The 16,021-nt window shown below is 38.1% G+C and overlaps 3 protein-coding genes across 4 annotated transcripts; 1 reads left to right on the top strand and 2 right to left on the bottom strand.

The window, feature by feature from the left end:
- Positions 1-5,792: 5,792 nt before the first annotated feature.
- LOC122075779 lies at positions 5,793-6,376 on the bottom strand. The gene has a single exon (XM_042640942.1). The coding sequence runs from the start codon at positions 6,282-6,284 to the stop codon at positions 5,859-5,861; it is 426 nt and encodes a 141-aa protein (XP_042496876.1). The 5' UTR covers positions 6,285-6,376; the 3' UTR covers positions 5,793-5,858.
- A 1,054-nt stretch (positions 6,377-7,430) lies between these two features.
- On the top strand, positions 7,431-15,068 carry LOC122077233 (pachytene checkpoint protein 2 homolog). 2 transcript variants are annotated; one of them, XM_042643107.1, is made up of 14 exons: positions 7,431-7,693; positions 7,792-7,855; positions 8,489-8,595; positions 8,680-8,747; positions 9,054-9,157; positions 9,251-9,355; positions 10,061-10,150; positions 10,273-10,348; positions 11,409-11,478; positions 12,837-12,907; positions 13,036-13,126; positions 14,279-14,406; positions 14,534-14,656; positions 14,754-15,068. In XM_042643107.1, the coding sequence occupies exons 3-14, from the start codon at positions 8,490-8,492 to the stop codon at positions 14,892-14,894; spliced, it is 1,173 nt and encodes a 390-aa protein (XP_042499041.1). In that variant the 5' UTR covers positions 7,431-7,693; positions 7,792-7,855; position 8,489; the 3' UTR covers positions 14,895-15,068. The 2 variants fall into 2 exon arrangements, with proteins under 2 accessions (XP_042499041.1, XP_042499040.1); XM_042643106.1 differs by having other exon boundaries at positions 7,431-7,706.
- A 58-nt stretch (positions 15,069-15,126) lies between these two features.
- On the bottom strand, positions 15,127-15,796 carry LOC122077234 (probable E3 ubiquitin-protein ligase XERICO). Its single transcript, XM_042643108.1, has one exon. It carries the CDS (start codon positions 15,694-15,696, stop codon positions 15,238-15,240), a length of 459 nt encoding a protein of 152 aa, XP_042499042.1. The 5' UTR covers positions 15,697-15,796; the 3' UTR covers positions 15,127-15,237.
- Between the last annotated feature and the right edge of the window lie 225 nt (positions 15,797-16,021).

The raw sequence follows: 16,021 nt of genomic DNA, 5'->3' as shown, positions 1-16,021 counted from the left end.
AAGTGAAAAGATATAGAAGTTAGGAAGAAGATTCTTTGAGCCAACCATGGAGCGTACACTAGTAGAGTAGTAGTGCCTTTTACCTATGTAAAATGACCTCTCTACCCCAATATAAGGTACAAAATTGTTTTATCACTCCGCATTGGTAACCTCCCTAAATTGTTAGTGCAGAGAGCCTTCAACCCCGAAGTTAATATGTTAAACAAGCCTTATAAAGGAATGCCAATTGAACAGGTCATGATCATAAAGATGTATATAATCATGGGAAAATGTTCCTTGCCCGAGAATTTAACCTACGCTAGCGTTTTTGTATGTCTCTTTCCTCCCACGATAGCGACAAAGATGTCATTTCACAAGAAAAAAAGACACCTATATAGGAGATTAAGTTGCAAAATGTGATGCTTACAGGTGAAGTCAATTGATGCTTTCATATTTGAAAATTAAACGAAAAGAGAGAGCATAGGATGCGTCCTTATCTCCTTGGAATCAAATATTAGTCTATAAATATTAGGGTATGCCTCACCAGTAACCAACAATAACTTACCTTTGCCAATCATCTATCTCTACTCAATTTCCAAGTTATCCCAAAAAAGGAAAGCAGAGAAAATGGCCCATCACCACCAGCATCGCCAGCAAGGTTGGTATGTCACCAGCGACTACCCTAACGACTACGTCGTCTGTACCGATGAGAGGAAACCGGCATGCCAAGACATCCTAGTTGCCGACGCCACCGCAGACGCCTCCGCCATCAACCACAACCGGTACCACCAGACATATGGCGGTTGTGGTAATTATGGTGATTATCAGATCAAACCTGTTCCAAGGATTAGTGATCATCAGAAGGGTAGGGTGAAGGAGCATATTCATTTTGAAGAAGATGTCGATGCTACCATTGGTACTACTGCATATGGATGTGGTAGTACTTATGCTTATGGTGAGCCTCAGAGAGGTCGTCGGGTGAAGGAGAATGTTTATTTCGAAGAAGAAGTCGATGCTGAAGCTGATGAGTTCATTGAACTCAAGCATAAGAACTTTGAGCGAAGTAAGATGATGTCCATGAAGGGGAGATTTTGAAGAAAGATGGTGAACGTGTGAGAGATATGAATCTGTAGCATCATCCAGTATATATAGGATGACTTATATATATATATATATATATATATGGGGCTAATTTTATATGTTTGCTGAATAATACCTCTAGAGATATGTCTATTCACACTTGTTACACAGATAATTGTGTACCTTAAATAAATGTATTGGCTTTTTAATTAATTAAGTGATTATTGTGCTTCTCACATTGAACAACAGCAAATTAGCCATAGGTAATATTAGTGTAAATTGGAGAACCATCGAAGTGGCATGGCGTGCATGATAAAATTTGCGAGGTCAAGGGAGAGACTACTCATTCTACTCTTAAGTGAAATTTGAATTGCATGAAAAAATTTGAGAAAGGAAAGAGAGACAAAAATTCATCGTTTCTTTCATTATTATTTTTGTCTTATTATGTTTTTTTTTTTATGAAAATTTTTAAGTACCAATCATAACTGTATAGACATCTTGAAATTTTTCTGCGCAAAATTATATGATCACCCTTTGAGAGGGGTACGGTTATGGATTTGCCTTAAAATATCAATGATCTAGAACCTTTAAGACACGTTTGCATTCAACACATATGCAACCCAAAGGAAGAAGGAAAGAAAAAAAAAACACAATTGAGAGATTAAAAATTTAGGTACACATCAATACTGTAATGGAGATATTCCTCCGATTTGTTTTCCCTCAATTTTCACGACATTTCTCCTTTTCAACAAAATACTTCGTCCTTCAACTTAGGTTAGAATGGAACAAATCATGTCGGTGAAGGCTTTGTTACATTTTATATATGAGCCCAATTTTATCTCATGAAGCAATATCTCAAATTTACAAACCAAAAACATTCAAAAAGTCCAGGCCTGATCACATCATGTATCATGATAATATCATGAACAAATGTTAGCCGAAAGAGATAATTTCGTGTGTGGTTTGAGATTGTTATCTAATTGCGTAGTCACTCACTAGCATAGGAATCAACCAAGGGCGGCACCACAGGGTGGTCTTTTACCCGCCCTTTAATCTGGGCAAAGGGACTTGCAACCATATCGGAATCTTTTTCTTTTTAATATATTAACTAGAGCATATCACCATAAAGATGATTCCTATCCATTTTGAACCCTCTTTTTCCCCATTCATTTGAGTGGGGAATTATTCGTTGGGAGTTTTTGAAAACTTAAGCAAAATATTTGCAGATAATCTGATGATATTAACTTTTGGGGGAAAAAAAAAAAGAATACTACTTGGCATGACCCCTATGCCCTCTCTCATGGGGTAGTGAAATGATCATCTTGCCCCTCACCTTGGATGCCCGTGCACGTACTGATCTATGGATTTATGCATTTTGCAAATTACCAGAGGAGCACATGGTCAAAACTTGTGTTCATCTCCAAAGACCAGAGGCGATTCCTTGCAAAATATTCTTTGGAAATAACTTGGTGATAATAAAAATCAATGAAAAAGGTTCTCTGAGCTGCCCTCTCACATCGAGCAATGGAAATGATTACCCCACCCCTCTCCTTCCTTTGGATTCACGTAGGCTAGGTAGCCCGGCAGCAAACCCCTTCTCTTAATTTTTTCTTTTTAAATGAAAATTTACACCCCCTAGAGAATGTCACTGTTATAAGAACACCTCCTATGTTTCATCAAATTAGACTAAGACCCTTTACAGTCAGTCACTGTTAAGGAATATACCTTATATGCTGATATCAGTTACTATATTTTATTTAAAATACAAAAATATCATTTTTAAGTATGAAGTACCTAAAATACCCATGTAATAGAGTCCAGATATCAAAAAATGCCCTTGTTTTAATCGACGCTGTGGCATTTCCGGCGAAGCTTAGATTCCACCGGAGCTGCTCTACTACTTGTTTCTGAAACTCTGAGATCATTAATCTTCTGTCTTGTCTTATTTTCTTTTTGTTCCTTTCCATTTGGAGCTCTTTGAAGTTCGAATCTTGAAAACTGTGGTTTTGCCTCTGCTTTTGAATGGTGGAGAGATTTCTAGGGTTTCCTCACTGAATATTTCAGTTATTCTCGCTCCTTGTTTTGCTTTTTGGGGGGAATCATTTTGAAACCAACTGTCTTTTGTTGCATTCCTTGTAATATTGCTGAACTTCTGCTTCTTTGAAAAGTAACCTTACCGTTTCTAAATACTCTTCTTTAGCTGCTTGGACAGTAGGGCAAACGGGACAAAGTGGGAGCTTTTGTTTATTTGGACAGCTCTTGAGGAGGCGTTAGTTGTTCTTTTCGAAGAATAGCTCATAATTTTTTCCTTCTGAGGTTCTCTGAGTTCTATAACGGCATCAGCTTATGATTTTTCTCAGTTAATGATTAAAATGAGAAAGCTACTTAAGTTCCTACTCTTCCTCGCTCTAGTTCCAGCTTTCGTGAGATCTGTGGATCCAAATCTCAACGATGACGTATGTTCTTTGGTCGATTGTCTTCAAGGCCGACGTCAAAGATCCAAAGTTGAAACTCGTATCTTGGAACGAAGATGATGATCATCCCTGCAATTGGTCGGGGTGAAAGAACCAATAGTCTCTGAGCTCGTTCTCGATGGGTTCTCCCTTTTTTTAAGAGTTTTAATGATAAGGGTATAACGATTATTTTAACTCTTCACTTAACAGTGACAGTTGATGAGGAATTTGAGTCTAATTTGATGAAATAAGAAAGGTATTCTTATAATTCTGACATTCTCTAGGGGGTGATGCTATAATTTTTCCTTTTTAAATATACGAAGACTCATATGGTCAAATCTATGTTCATATCCGAAGACCAGAGTCAATTCTTTGCAAAATATTTTTTTCAAAAGAACTTGGTGATAAAGAATTTTAATGTGATAATAAAATCAAGGGAAAAAGTTCTCTAAGTGACTAGAGAGAGTACGTTTGCTTCTTTCTCTCTCTCTCTTAGGCTGCGTTTGGTAATGTTTCTGTTTCATTGTTCCAAAAACGACGTTTCGTCTCAAAAATGAAAATTTTAGTTTTTATGTCAAAATGCCTTTTTTTTTTTTACAAAACTAGAACAATAGAACAACCTTTTGTTTTCCCTTTTTTTTTTTTTCACTTTTTGTTCTTGAAAAAAGAAACACACCCTTAATGCAACAAACACTTTTTTTTTTTTTGTACCCATAGAAAGAAAAAACTCCAAAAACATTTTTCTAGAACATTACCAAATGCAGCCTTAGACCTCACGAGCACGAACCTTCCTTTACAAAATTGTTCCATTGCACCTTAAAAAGATTCAAATATGGTAAGGCAAAAAGGACCGAGTAGATGGGGATGGAAACTTGGTCTCCTGAATTCTGCATTGCCCGGAAATATGACCGACTAAAATATTTTAGTAGTACAAGATCACACTAGAATCTGTTGTTTTTGTCCATCTCATTTAGACGTGTTGTGGAGTCAACAAGTTGGGCCTGAAGTTGGTCCATGACTAGCAACAATTTGTGATTTTATTTTAATATTGATATGTGGATCTGGTTCGAAGGAATCCACTCGATTAGACTACGCCGTTATGCTAAGCAGAAGTTGAAACATATTCCACTCTCACCCATGCGCGAGCGATAACGAATAGATATATATATATTTACCGTTCAGTTCGACATTTCGACATTTCGACATTTCGACAAACACTTAGAAGGCTTTAAAGAGCAACACAGATAAATTGTTCCCTAGGATTGCAGATCCTACATTTCTCTTTTGTGGATATCATTTTCGGCATCTAGTTGCGGGGAATCTCATATAAAAGGCACTTTGCAGTAATAATTTAGGAAAAAGCCGATGCTTCTTTCTTCTTTCTTCACTCTTCTCTTCTTCTCATGGCGACAAGAAGAGAGCATTAGATGCAAAGTTATCTGTTGAGAATAAAAACCCAATCTATTATCTATATAAACGGTAGTTGGGATGGATTGGAAAATTAAGGCAGATAGACCGAGAGAAATCGCAGGGCAGCAGTGAGCTAGTGAGTCAATAATGGCTGGGTACCCAACTCAGAGGGGTTGGTATTCGCACAGCACAGATGACTACAATGATCACATCAAAAGGATGCTAAGGATGCCCAGTGTAAGCGATGCACCTCCTTACCCACAGGTCCACTCTCTCTTCCGGAACGATCACGGGCGTCTGGTAGACACCCAGGAAGAGGACAAGGTGAAGGAGAAGGAACAAACTCCTGATCAGCAGAAGCAGCAGCAGATGCAATGCGTGCGAAAGGAAGAAATTGTGGTTCAAACGAAAACTGAAGAACCCGTGGAAGATGAAGATGTTAACTCGGAGGCTGAGGGCTTCATCAAGGAAAGGCGCAAGGGCTTTCTACTCTGCCGATGGAAGACAATGAAGGCACGTTAAGACCTCTATAGTCCACTTCCGTGTCCTCAGCAGCTCAGCCTCCTCACTAGTAAATTAAAGGTTGTAGCAGTCTATGTACGCTATGGGTTGATTGAAGGAGCAATGGCTTAGTTAAGCACTCATCGACTCATAATGCAATAAAAATAGTGTGCCTAGCTATGCTTCTATAGTATTTAATTATTAACAACTCTTCTGTAGTATCTATTTTGTTGATTTCATTTACAAATGACAAGCACTTGGTATGCTTCATAATAACCATGAGGTTCAATATTGATCAGGGATTCATTAAGGCTCTTGTTGATTTGCAGTGACCGTGCACGCACGAATTGTAATGCCACACAAGCACAAGTACAAGCACTTGGTATGCTAGTAATAATCAGAATCAATACAACTAAATGGGAAATCGGGAAATAATCACAATTGAATATCATCTTCTTTGGGGACCTGCACATTAAATCTTTTCGAAGACATCTGAGTGAATAAGTTTCTAAGACTGTTCTTACTCTCCTTGCGTTTCTTTCCAACCTGACTTCTCCACTTTTGGGATCCATGGTCCCAATCCAAATTATCCAACACAAGCCCTGCCTCCAGCTTCTTTGACAGGGTTACTATCTCGTACGAATCCCACAGTGACTGCCCAAAATCCCAATTGCCACTGCCAAGCCTGTTCATAGCTTCGAGCTTGAAACGGGTAGGCCTACTCTTGAAGCTGCTTCTGTATGCATCAAACTCCTTCGCGGGTTCGATGCTGCCAGAGTGAGCATGCCAGGCCTGTGCCACTGCCTTTAGTATTTCAAGCTCTTGGCCTTCGTCACGTTCTGGGTTTTTCTTCATGGCCATGGCCTTCCACTATGCAAAGGAAAGCCTATAGGCGCCATATGGGTGGTGAGAAAGAGATAAATGTCTGCCTATGCTATCCATCTGTTCGTCCTTAAAGCTTTAAGAGGCCCCAAATTCAGCTCAATAAAATCAACCGATATCGGTTCGGATCAAATCAGTATCAGTTCGGACAGATTTATTTCATTTTTTTAATTTATGTTTTTTTAAGTTTTGAACCATTTTACCCTTATACCCATGGTTCTAAGTACCGGTTTTATAGGTCATATCCGTCATACCATATTGGTATTGGCCAAGATTAATACCGATAATTAATCAATCCAAATCAATTACCCGTATCGTTTTGGAGGTAAAACACATAAATAAAATTTTCTTTTGAAAAGATATGGGCAAAATTGGCCGATAGTTACTGATCTGATAACCAAATCCATGCTTACTTATATCTTACCATTGGATCGATACGTCTCAGCCGATCTAGTCTTAGGTATGGGTATCAACTCCCACAATAGTATGAGTTGATACTATATAAATCTGCTTGTATCAAGATTCAAGTCCAATCGAATCATTTTGCCCCTCAAAATATCGAATCGTTAGATTTTTGACCATTTTATATTGCCATGTCCGATAATATATTGGGAAAAAGGTTGGGTCTGTCGTTGATATATCAAAGGTTTAACATTCATTGTGTCTATCTCTTTATTCACATTTTTTAAATGGCCCCATACCCTTCATGTATGATATCTCCTTATATGCCCTTTTAGTGTTGTTTGCTCACTTATCATACATTGGCACCATATCTATCCATTTCCTTTTTTTTAGAACCCCTTGTATGTATATCACCGTTATATGTCAAGTAATGATTATATCAATATGAAAATAGATTCTTCTACAAAGCAGGGCGTAAGGCTGCATACATACTTGCCCCTCTTAGACCTTGCAGATTTGTAGTAGTAGGAGCCTCGTGCGCTTGGTTGCTTTCTTTTTTATGATACCAATATGGACCGGCAGATACGATAGTAATACTTTGAACCGAGTTATCAGAAACCCATCGAACCAATTGGGCCAGAGACCAGACCGGAGTGAAAACTGCTCCCACATGGTATGTATCGTATATAAACCCCTTTTAACTGAAAAGCAGTCGCTGCTACCAAGTCCCTTCCTCATCCCGCTTATTTTCAAAAAATGAGATCTTTCTCCTTCACTTTTAGGGTTTGAGGAGTGAACGACTCGTCTCTTATCGTCTCTTCTGGCTTTGAACTCTTGAGTTTCATGCTAAAGTTACATATTCATTAGGGAAGATGGGTTCTCCCATAGCAATGGAGATCTCTCTGCAAAATGCTACTGATACTGAGACATGTAAGACGAATGGCGTACCGGAGTCGGTTTGTCCTCCGTCATTGGCCGACGACAAGGTCCTTGTTTCTGGTATTTCTCATATTTCTTAAATTTCCTCGATTTTGTCCTGAGTTGAGCTTTTTTAGATTTTGAGATGTTTGCGGCGCTTTTGCAGTTGAAGTTTGCTTGAAATCGTCGAGTACGGCTCGGATTCCTGATGTCCGCGCAGCGGTTGAGAGGTTCAGTTTCAAACGTTGTTGAAATAATGACTAAATAGTTTATTGAAGATATTTTTTTCGTCCATTTTGATGGATCAGTTGGTGCCTTCCATTTGGGAAATGTTGGACTTGGACAAAAGAAATGGGAATTGGAAAAATAAAAAATAAAAAAATCTCTGTACGAAGAAAATCATGAATTGTTCTTGGAAGGCTTTCAAATCATTGAACTAGTTGACATACTCCTTTACAACTCCATGAAGAACTCAAAATTTTCTTCAGAGTTTTGATAATGTTCTTGTTCCTTTTTTCCTTTTTTATCAACTCAAGATTTGGTAGATATTTAAGGTATCAAGGAAAACCAAAATTTTATTGGTTTTCAAAATATTGTTTAGAGCCAATGTGAAATGTTTAGAGACATATGAGGATGCTTGCCATTTTTCTCATCTTTTTGGCTTATGTATATCTATATCTCAAGGCAGTTTAAAAAATAAACTTGTACATTACTTGCCAGAGGTTCTTTGTCCACTGATTCACAGGGACTGCCTGTTTGCATGCGTTCGTCATTCACATGTTGTAATTTCTTTGTCACTCCTACATACTTACATCTTTTTATTTCCTACAACCTTTCAATTTCACATTGTTATTGATTATCAGAATGCTTGAAAAGAGGAGTTTGAGTTATGTTAATGGCCCTGTTCCGGTTCCTGATGATGATACATTTCTTAAAGAAAATGTGCAAAGGATCTGTATTTGTGACACAGGTACTCTCCCATTATCTATAAAATTAAGGAGTTTTCTTCTCTGTCTCTGTCATAGTTTCTGATATTCAATTTGTCGGTTTGCAGATGAATGGGTGGAGAAGCATGAAATTCTCTTGTTCTGGCAAGTCAAACCAGTTGTGCATGTCTTTCAGGTGGTCAGATTGTTTTTGGTGTAATGTTGCATTCAATACTTTGTTTCTGAAAAATAATCATTTCATGTAGCTGTACTTCAGATGCTCTTTCGTTTTCTTTATATTATATGTAGTTTGTTAAAACTAACTTTGAACCTCTATCCTTAATTTTTGTTAGTTATTCGGATCCTTGATATATCTGCATATTTGTTCTGTTTAATTGAGTCACCCTTGTGTTTACACGTTCTTTAGTTTTCCAGTTCATGTGCACAGCAACAAGAAAATTTCAATTCAAATGATTTGGGAACATTGATTTGAATTTGGCAGCTTAGTGAGGAGGGACCAGGTGAGGAGTCAAGTGGGGATAGCCAACTTTCTAGCTTCAATGAATGGATTCTTCCTGCTAAAGAGTTTGACGGAATGTGGGAAAGGTTTAACTACTTAATCCTAGTACTTTATTTTTTTGAAGTGTTTATATGTATTAGCTGTTGAATCATGAATGATTGTTATATTTGTTTCTACAGCTTAATTTATGAAGTTGGTCTCAAGCAAAGGTTGCTGCGATATGCTGCGAGTGCTTTGCTCTTTACTGAGAAAGGTGTTGATCCTTTTCTTGTGTCATGGAACCGGTAAGCATCAATCTGTGGTGTTCACAAACGTAAAATCTCTACATGAGTTGGACTGCTGAAGTATGTTCAGCAGAAATAAAGGTGACTGTTGTTGACAAGTTTTGTCTCTGACAAGATCAAACATATTCCTCCTGGTTGACATATATTCACCAGTGAAGATTCAATAACATGGGACGTATAGTTCACCACAAGTTCTTGTTCATTGTATGTATGAGAACTTGTGGGTATCAGCTACCATGTTTGCATCTTTCCAAACACAAAGAACTTGAGAGTCACTGAAGATGAGAAGACCTAAGGATCTAGATTTCCAACTGCTAGAAAAATGTCAAAGAATGGAGGGGTGGGTGGGGGATATTTACTGCTAAAAAAGCAGCAATTATGTTACTAGTTCAATATATGAGAGCTCCACCAGGATAGTTGGGGCATATTAGGATGGTTTCCCATATGCTTTTTTGCAAAAAAAACTAAAGTGTTGTGTATACCAATTCATAAAAAAATTTGTCATAGATTACTCACTTATAAGAGACTACCTCCTCATTTTTGTACACATTGTAGAAAAAGGACAATGCTCATATTAAAACTTTTTCCATAATATGGCAAAAAATATGTATGTGATAATTCAATTCTCTTACTGTTACTTTGTAATTAGTACAATTTGACCAGCCTCAACTTCAGCCTTTGATGATGTTTATACATGTTTTATAGTGTCATACTTCTCCATGGACCCCCAGGGACTGGAAAAACATCTTTATGTAAAGCATTGGCACAAAAACTTTCTATCCGTTTTAATTCCAGGTTTGTTTAAATATTGATTCCTAGTTTTATCGAAGCTCATACTTTTTCCATCTTTTGAACATGTTGACAATTGCCACATGATTTATTTGTTTTCTCCCCCTTGTGCTTGCTCTTGAATTCAGATATCCACAATGCCAGCTGGTTGAAGTTAATGCACATTCTTTATTCAGTAAATGGTTTTCTGAAAGTGGAAAATTGGTAGGTGACATCATTCATTAATGCACGCTGTAAGCCATTAGTTATGTATTCTCAGATACCTCCACAGGAAGCTACTTAATTTGTTGATGTAGTTTTTATTTTTCATTTACTTTAGCATGTGAGGATGTTTAGTTTGTCCATTACTGATGATGTTTGGACAACCCTCTTTTAGTGCTGTCTAGACTTGTTAATTGAAAGTTGATTGGCACCACAGTAGGCGGTAGTCTTAGATTTGAGAACCCTGCATTGAGCTGATGAGAATTTGATTGGTGATGCTTCTGATAGATACTAGCATCTCTTGGGATGTATTGGGGCAGTTTCTGGGACGTGATTCAATTTTCCCTAGATGGGGTTGATTGCTGCTAAGGACATACTCATTATGCAGCACCTTCACTACATGCTTATATGGTGCACCGTTGGCTCTCTCTCTGTGTCATCTTGGCCCTCTTCTCCCCAGAAGGACAGTTTTGTTCTGGGAGGAAATAGTATATTTGGTGCCATCTGGTTTGTTCCTGTATAGTCTGCAACACTTAATGAAAAAGACAGTTGGGGCTTAGATGAGACTTATGTGTCAAGTCACATTATGGTGGATCCAATGGTACTGAAGGACAGTTTTGTTCTGGAAGAGACCCAATTATGTAGGTATGGATGTGCCTCAAAACTTGTTGGCAATATGGTGTATCAAATGATCGGGACAGTTGGCTGGTCCATAACAACTGAAGGACTAGTCTCTGAAAGGATGAAGGCTAAAGATATTCTTGGGAGGAGAATCACAATAGATATAGGGTATGTACGTTAGTGACACATTGTTACTTAAGACCACAGTTCCGAAAAGCTACTAAACTGTTATTTCTTGAGCTGCACAACATAGCGGATGACGGAAATGCATTAGTGTCAGATTGTCATAAATTTTCCTAGTTTAGCTTTTCATTTCCCCCTGTATCTGTTTTCCCCTCCTCTAAGCTTTAAAGGTTTATTCACTTTTTGCTTTGATCTGACTGCATATCTAATAACTAAAGTTCCTAATGCTTATTGAAGTGTTTTTGTTTTCTCTTGTTAGGTAGCTAAGCTTTTCCAAAAAATTCAAGAAATGGTCGAGGAAGAAAACAACCTGGTTTTTGTTGTGATTGGTGAGCTTTATTTGCACAAAGTGCATAGTTATTTATTTATCATCTTCCCTTCACCATTCGAGAATTAATGTTGGTTCCTTTTGGTTTTCGTCTTTCACTCATCCGTGTAGATTTCAATGGAAAAACTTAAACATCTATATGTCTGTTAACTTGCCAACAGACAACAGATGCATATTGCCACAATCGGGTTGGGCTTCTGAGTTCTAGCTTCATTCTTTTCTTGACATAACGAAATTCGGGGGTGTTCTAACTCCCTCCTTCTTTCTTTTTTTTTTCCATGAGATAATTGAAAATCAGGGTTATTCTTTCTTTCCATTTGTGGGGGGGGGGGGGGAGTATTCCCCCCCTTTTTTTCTATTGAGTGTTGGGGTGGGGCAAGGTCAGTGTGCTGCCTCATCCCACAAGCCCACTTTCTTTCCTGGTCTTTTTGTACGAAGGTTAACATGACCTATAATGAAATCACCCTTATGGTTAGGTGTATATAAATGGTGGAAGCATTTATTGTGTGATAATGTTTCTTTGCCAAACTAGACCTTTTTATAGTTGTAATGTTTCTGCATCCAACTTATTACTGGATCCTAACATCAAACTTTGCAAATTTTTGAATCTTGAATCTGCTCACTATCTTTCCCATCAACCAACAAGTTGATTATATGCAAAATCAAAGGAGTTCATTCATGAAAGATGAAATTTACATGTGTATCATGAAAATATCTTCAGAATTCAGAAAGAGTTTCATTTTTTTAAGTTTCGAAGTTAAGTGGGGCATGTTAAAAGATATCAAGCTACTGGGGACATCATAGCAGAGGCCCAAGAGATATGGAACGGAAACCATTTTTGTTACGTGGTTTTGTGTATAGCCTATGGGGTGGGAATTTCATAGTTTTTGTCTGATCTGTACTTCTAGAGTGCCAAGTGAGGACCTAGGGAACATCCCCTTGTGGAGCAAAGGTTGGGGTTACCATTCTATTCTCCTCTCTATGTGAATACATTTTACACAATGACAAAGTATCCCCATTCTATAATGGCATATATCCCACTGTAACCAAAACCCTTGTTACCAAGGCATAGAACCAGAGCAAAGATGAGAACCCATGATGGATGAGAGGGATTACTAGAATAGGCACAGTTAACTGGTGTAAAGTGGACCACAAAAATGATATGACAATGGTCCTTGGGCCTTGTAGCCCTTGGTTAACAAATCCTAAGCATTTGATTGATTGATCCTTTTTCTTTTTCACTCTGCTGGATGGATTCTTACTTAGGGATTTTCCTATGGGATCCATGGTTAATTAATTATTTGGTTTGTATTAGGAATCTCTTCTTATCCTAAAAAAAATTGAAATTATATGCTGCAGATGAAGTTGAAAGTCTTGCTGCTGCTAGAAAGGCTGCCTTGTCAGGGTCTGAACCTTCAGACTCTATTCGAGTAATCTTTCTGCACCTACAAATAAAATTTCAACATTAAGTAGACAAACTTGGAGGCATATTTTCTCAGATAAAAAGTAAAAGGAGCAGTTTCTAAATTTCTTCTTGAACTGGATCTGGAATTTGCAGGTTGTGAATGCCCTGCTCACTCAGATGGACAAGCTAAAATCCTCACCAAATGTGATCATCCTGACTACATCAAATATAACAGATGCAATTGGTATGTTCATGTTGAAAACTTGCTGATTCTGTGAGGCACTGCTTTCTCTGCATGAAAAACTAAAAGAGATAATGAATCAGCTCATAATTTTCAATCTCTTGATTAGTCTTTAATTCTGTTTTTTAATTTTCTATCATTTCTTTCTGTCCTAAGAAGATTGATTCTTCTTGTAGTTTTGCATGTATCTTCTCCTGGCTGAATTGATTTGCATTTTGTTTGCACTTATATATTTATGAAGATACAAATACTTGGTGTGCTATTTTATCTTCATAAATTCTTAGATGTAGTACTGAAGATTTCTTAATTTCAAGCGTATGTAATTTACGCATCAGTTTAACATCTCTCTTCCTCGCCCCCCTCTTTTTTAAACTCATTGGATTCGTTAACGATTTGAGAGAAGCAACTCAGATTCAATGATTCATTTGCAGATGGGTAAAATCATTGTTAAAATATCTGCATATTTATCTTTTTTATGCAAAATATTTTTATATTTAGAAATGGTACATAATTGTAGCCTCTTTGTCGTTATGATAAGAAACAGAATGGTGCTGTGATACAATGAGCTTACAGGTTACATAGATTTTTGGTAATTGCTTAGCTGGTTATGTAATTAGATATTTGTGCAACTATTGTCTGATTTTGTGCTTCTCACCCAAGAAGTATCAAGCATGTCCAGTTCTTTAAATGAAAAGATAATTTACCCGCTGATTGGCTAAAATTCTCTGTGAATTTTGTGGCCGTTCAATGAGAAATGCCCGTGGGTAATTTATGAGGGCATAGTTTGCATGGAAGTACATAGAAAATGGAAAGGGGTTTATTTCTCCTTGTCTAGTTTCTAGTGAGACACCCAAGCATTTGATGGTTGATTCACTTTATAATCGCAAATTTGATCCCTATTTCTCACAACTTGGTCTTTCTGTGAATATCTTTCGTTCTTGATTGCTATGCCTTTTTATTCTTTCTGATTTCCTCTTATCTCTTACTTTGTTTCTTTGTACTCCCAATTTTTTCTTTTTTTTCATTCATCAAGTTCCATTTGCCTTGACCTAGTGGACAGACATGGCAGTTCAAGTATTAATGGTAAATTAATCCTGCTTGCTGGTCATTCTGATATTATTAGATTTGTCAAACTCACTATTGGGTAGATTCCAGATATAGCTTTTGTTGATCGAGCTGATATCAAGGCATATGTTGGACCTCCTACTCTTCCAGCACGGTATGAAATACTGAGGTCCTGCATAGAAGAACTTATACGAACTGGGATTCTAACATATCCTGAGGTACTGATTCTTCGTCACCATTCTACTCAGTAAAAGCTGCGGTGCTTTGAGAATTTTCTAGAGTTCTCTTGCCTGGGTGGCCTTCTTAATTTCATATCCTTAACTCCCAAACATTGTTTTATTCTAGGGTCAACTCAAGCTTCAGAACTATCCTACTTTGCGGGAAAAGCTGAACATTCTTGAGGTCCAGGAGCCTCAGGGCACACTTTGTCTGTCTAAACAATTGGTTGAAGCCGCGGAATTATGTGAGGTAAGGAATGAATGTCCTTCAAATTTTAACCTTAATGGAGTCTTAAATAATTGGTGCTGACCTTGAACTGTGGTGCGTCTTTTGGATCGTGTCGCAGGGCTTAAGTGGTCGAGCTTTGAGAAAGCTTCCCCTCTTAGCTCATGCAGCTCTGGACAACCCATATTCTCATGATCCTGGCAAGTTTCTGTACACAATGATCGGCGTAGCCAAGAGAGAGTTATCCCAGTTATCAAATTGAGCAACTATTGTCTCAATATTTTTAGGGAGTCGTTTCTGAATAGCCATATTCTAACACTAATCCTATGCAATGAAGCAAGATCCTTGTGAGTGGGCTCAAGAAACGTGTGGAGCAGTGCTTGTACAGGCCATACATGATAATATAATATAACAAGATTTCTATGTCTTTGTACTCTGATTGATGACTCCTAGCTATTTATGTATGATACTTAATGTAGAAAAGCATTACAAGATTGTAGACAGAATCCCTTTATTATCTGCTCAGAGAACAACCAAAGAAAGGAGATAGAACAAGAAAAAGCAGGAAAAAAAAAGAAGGGTTGATACTTCCTCTGTTACTGTCACTACATGGTAGATCTACAAAGAGGGCAAGTTCTGTGCTTGTGATCGAACCACGTTTCCAAACAGCCCTTGTGAAAGAAATGCTTGCAGGACAACTCACAAACTTCCTCGTTCTCTTCAAATCCATACAAGCATACGCAGCACTCCGTGGAAGAACAACCAACCCTACCACCACCCCTTCTATTACTCTCACCGCTATTACTACCAGTGGCATGGAACCTATTGTCACACAAGGACTTGAAGAGGGTAATGGAGATTCTCCTTTCACTCTCTTTCTCTGAAATTTGTGAGTGCCCTCCATTTGTCTCATCTTCTTCTAAAGGTGGGCGACTTTGAGTGGCCCCCGTGACATGAAGCACCCAGCTCAACACGTTCTTCAACAGGGCCACCGAAAGAACTGTGTTCATCACCAGCACAGGCAACACACCATCAGCTGCACTGGGAAAGTTTGGAAGTCCCATCTCTTCTGTTTATCGTACAAAAAGGCTCCGAAGAGCTCAATTGGCTAATGCTGCACAGTAGGTGGCCTATATACCTTGCTTAACTTTCCACTAACCTGGGCTGTGGCGAATAAATACGAACAGGTCTCCCTTAACCACTTACGTTCCAACCCTGGTTAGCATATTAACCAAGGTGGTGAGAGAGGGTAGAGCATACACGTGGAACCACGTGTACGGTGTAAATGCGTAGGAGCGTAGGACAGGTGTTCGATTTAATATCTGATGGTTCTGGTTCTGGTGATTTTATTCGCAACTGGTCATTGTCCTCCTTTGTGGGTTGTGGAGC

The sequence above is a fragment of the Macadamia integrifolia genome, chromosome 4 (assembly GCF_013358625.1).
Source record: "Macadamia integrifolia cultivar HAES 741 chromosome 4, SCU_Mint_v3, whole genome shotgun sequence".
NCBI lineage: Eukaryota > Viridiplantae > Streptophyta > Magnoliopsida > Proteales > Proteaceae > Macadamia > Macadamia integrifolia.
The sequence above is the reverse complement of the archived record's forward strand: the minus strand, read 5'-3'. Positions and strand labels throughout refer to the sequence as shown.

What these genes read in the sequence shown, in the direction of transcription:
- LOC122075779 (XM_042640942.1), bottom strand. Translation starts at nt 6,284, where the DNA reads ATGGCCATGAAGAAAAACCCAGAACGTGACGAAGGCCAAGAGCTTGAA.
- LOC122077233 (XM_042643106.1), top strand. Translation starts at nt 7,580, where the DNA reads ATGGGTTCTCCCATAGCAATGGAGATCTCTCTGCAAAATGCTACTGAT. An exon ending in GGATTCTAACATATCCTGAG is followed by an intron (nt 14,407 to 14,533) that starts GTACTGATTCTT and finishes GTTTTATTCTAG; the next exon opens with GGTCAACTCAAGCTTCAGAA. An exon ending in AAGCCGCGGAATTATGTGAG is followed by an intron (nt 14,657 to 14,753) that starts GTAAGGAATGAA and finishes ATCGTGTCGCAG; the next exon opens with GGCTTAAGTGGTCGAGCTTT.
- LOC122077234 (XM_042643108.1), bottom strand. Translation starts at nt 15,696, where the DNA reads ATGGGACTTCCAAACTTTCCCAGTGCAGCTGATGGTGTGTTGCCTGTG.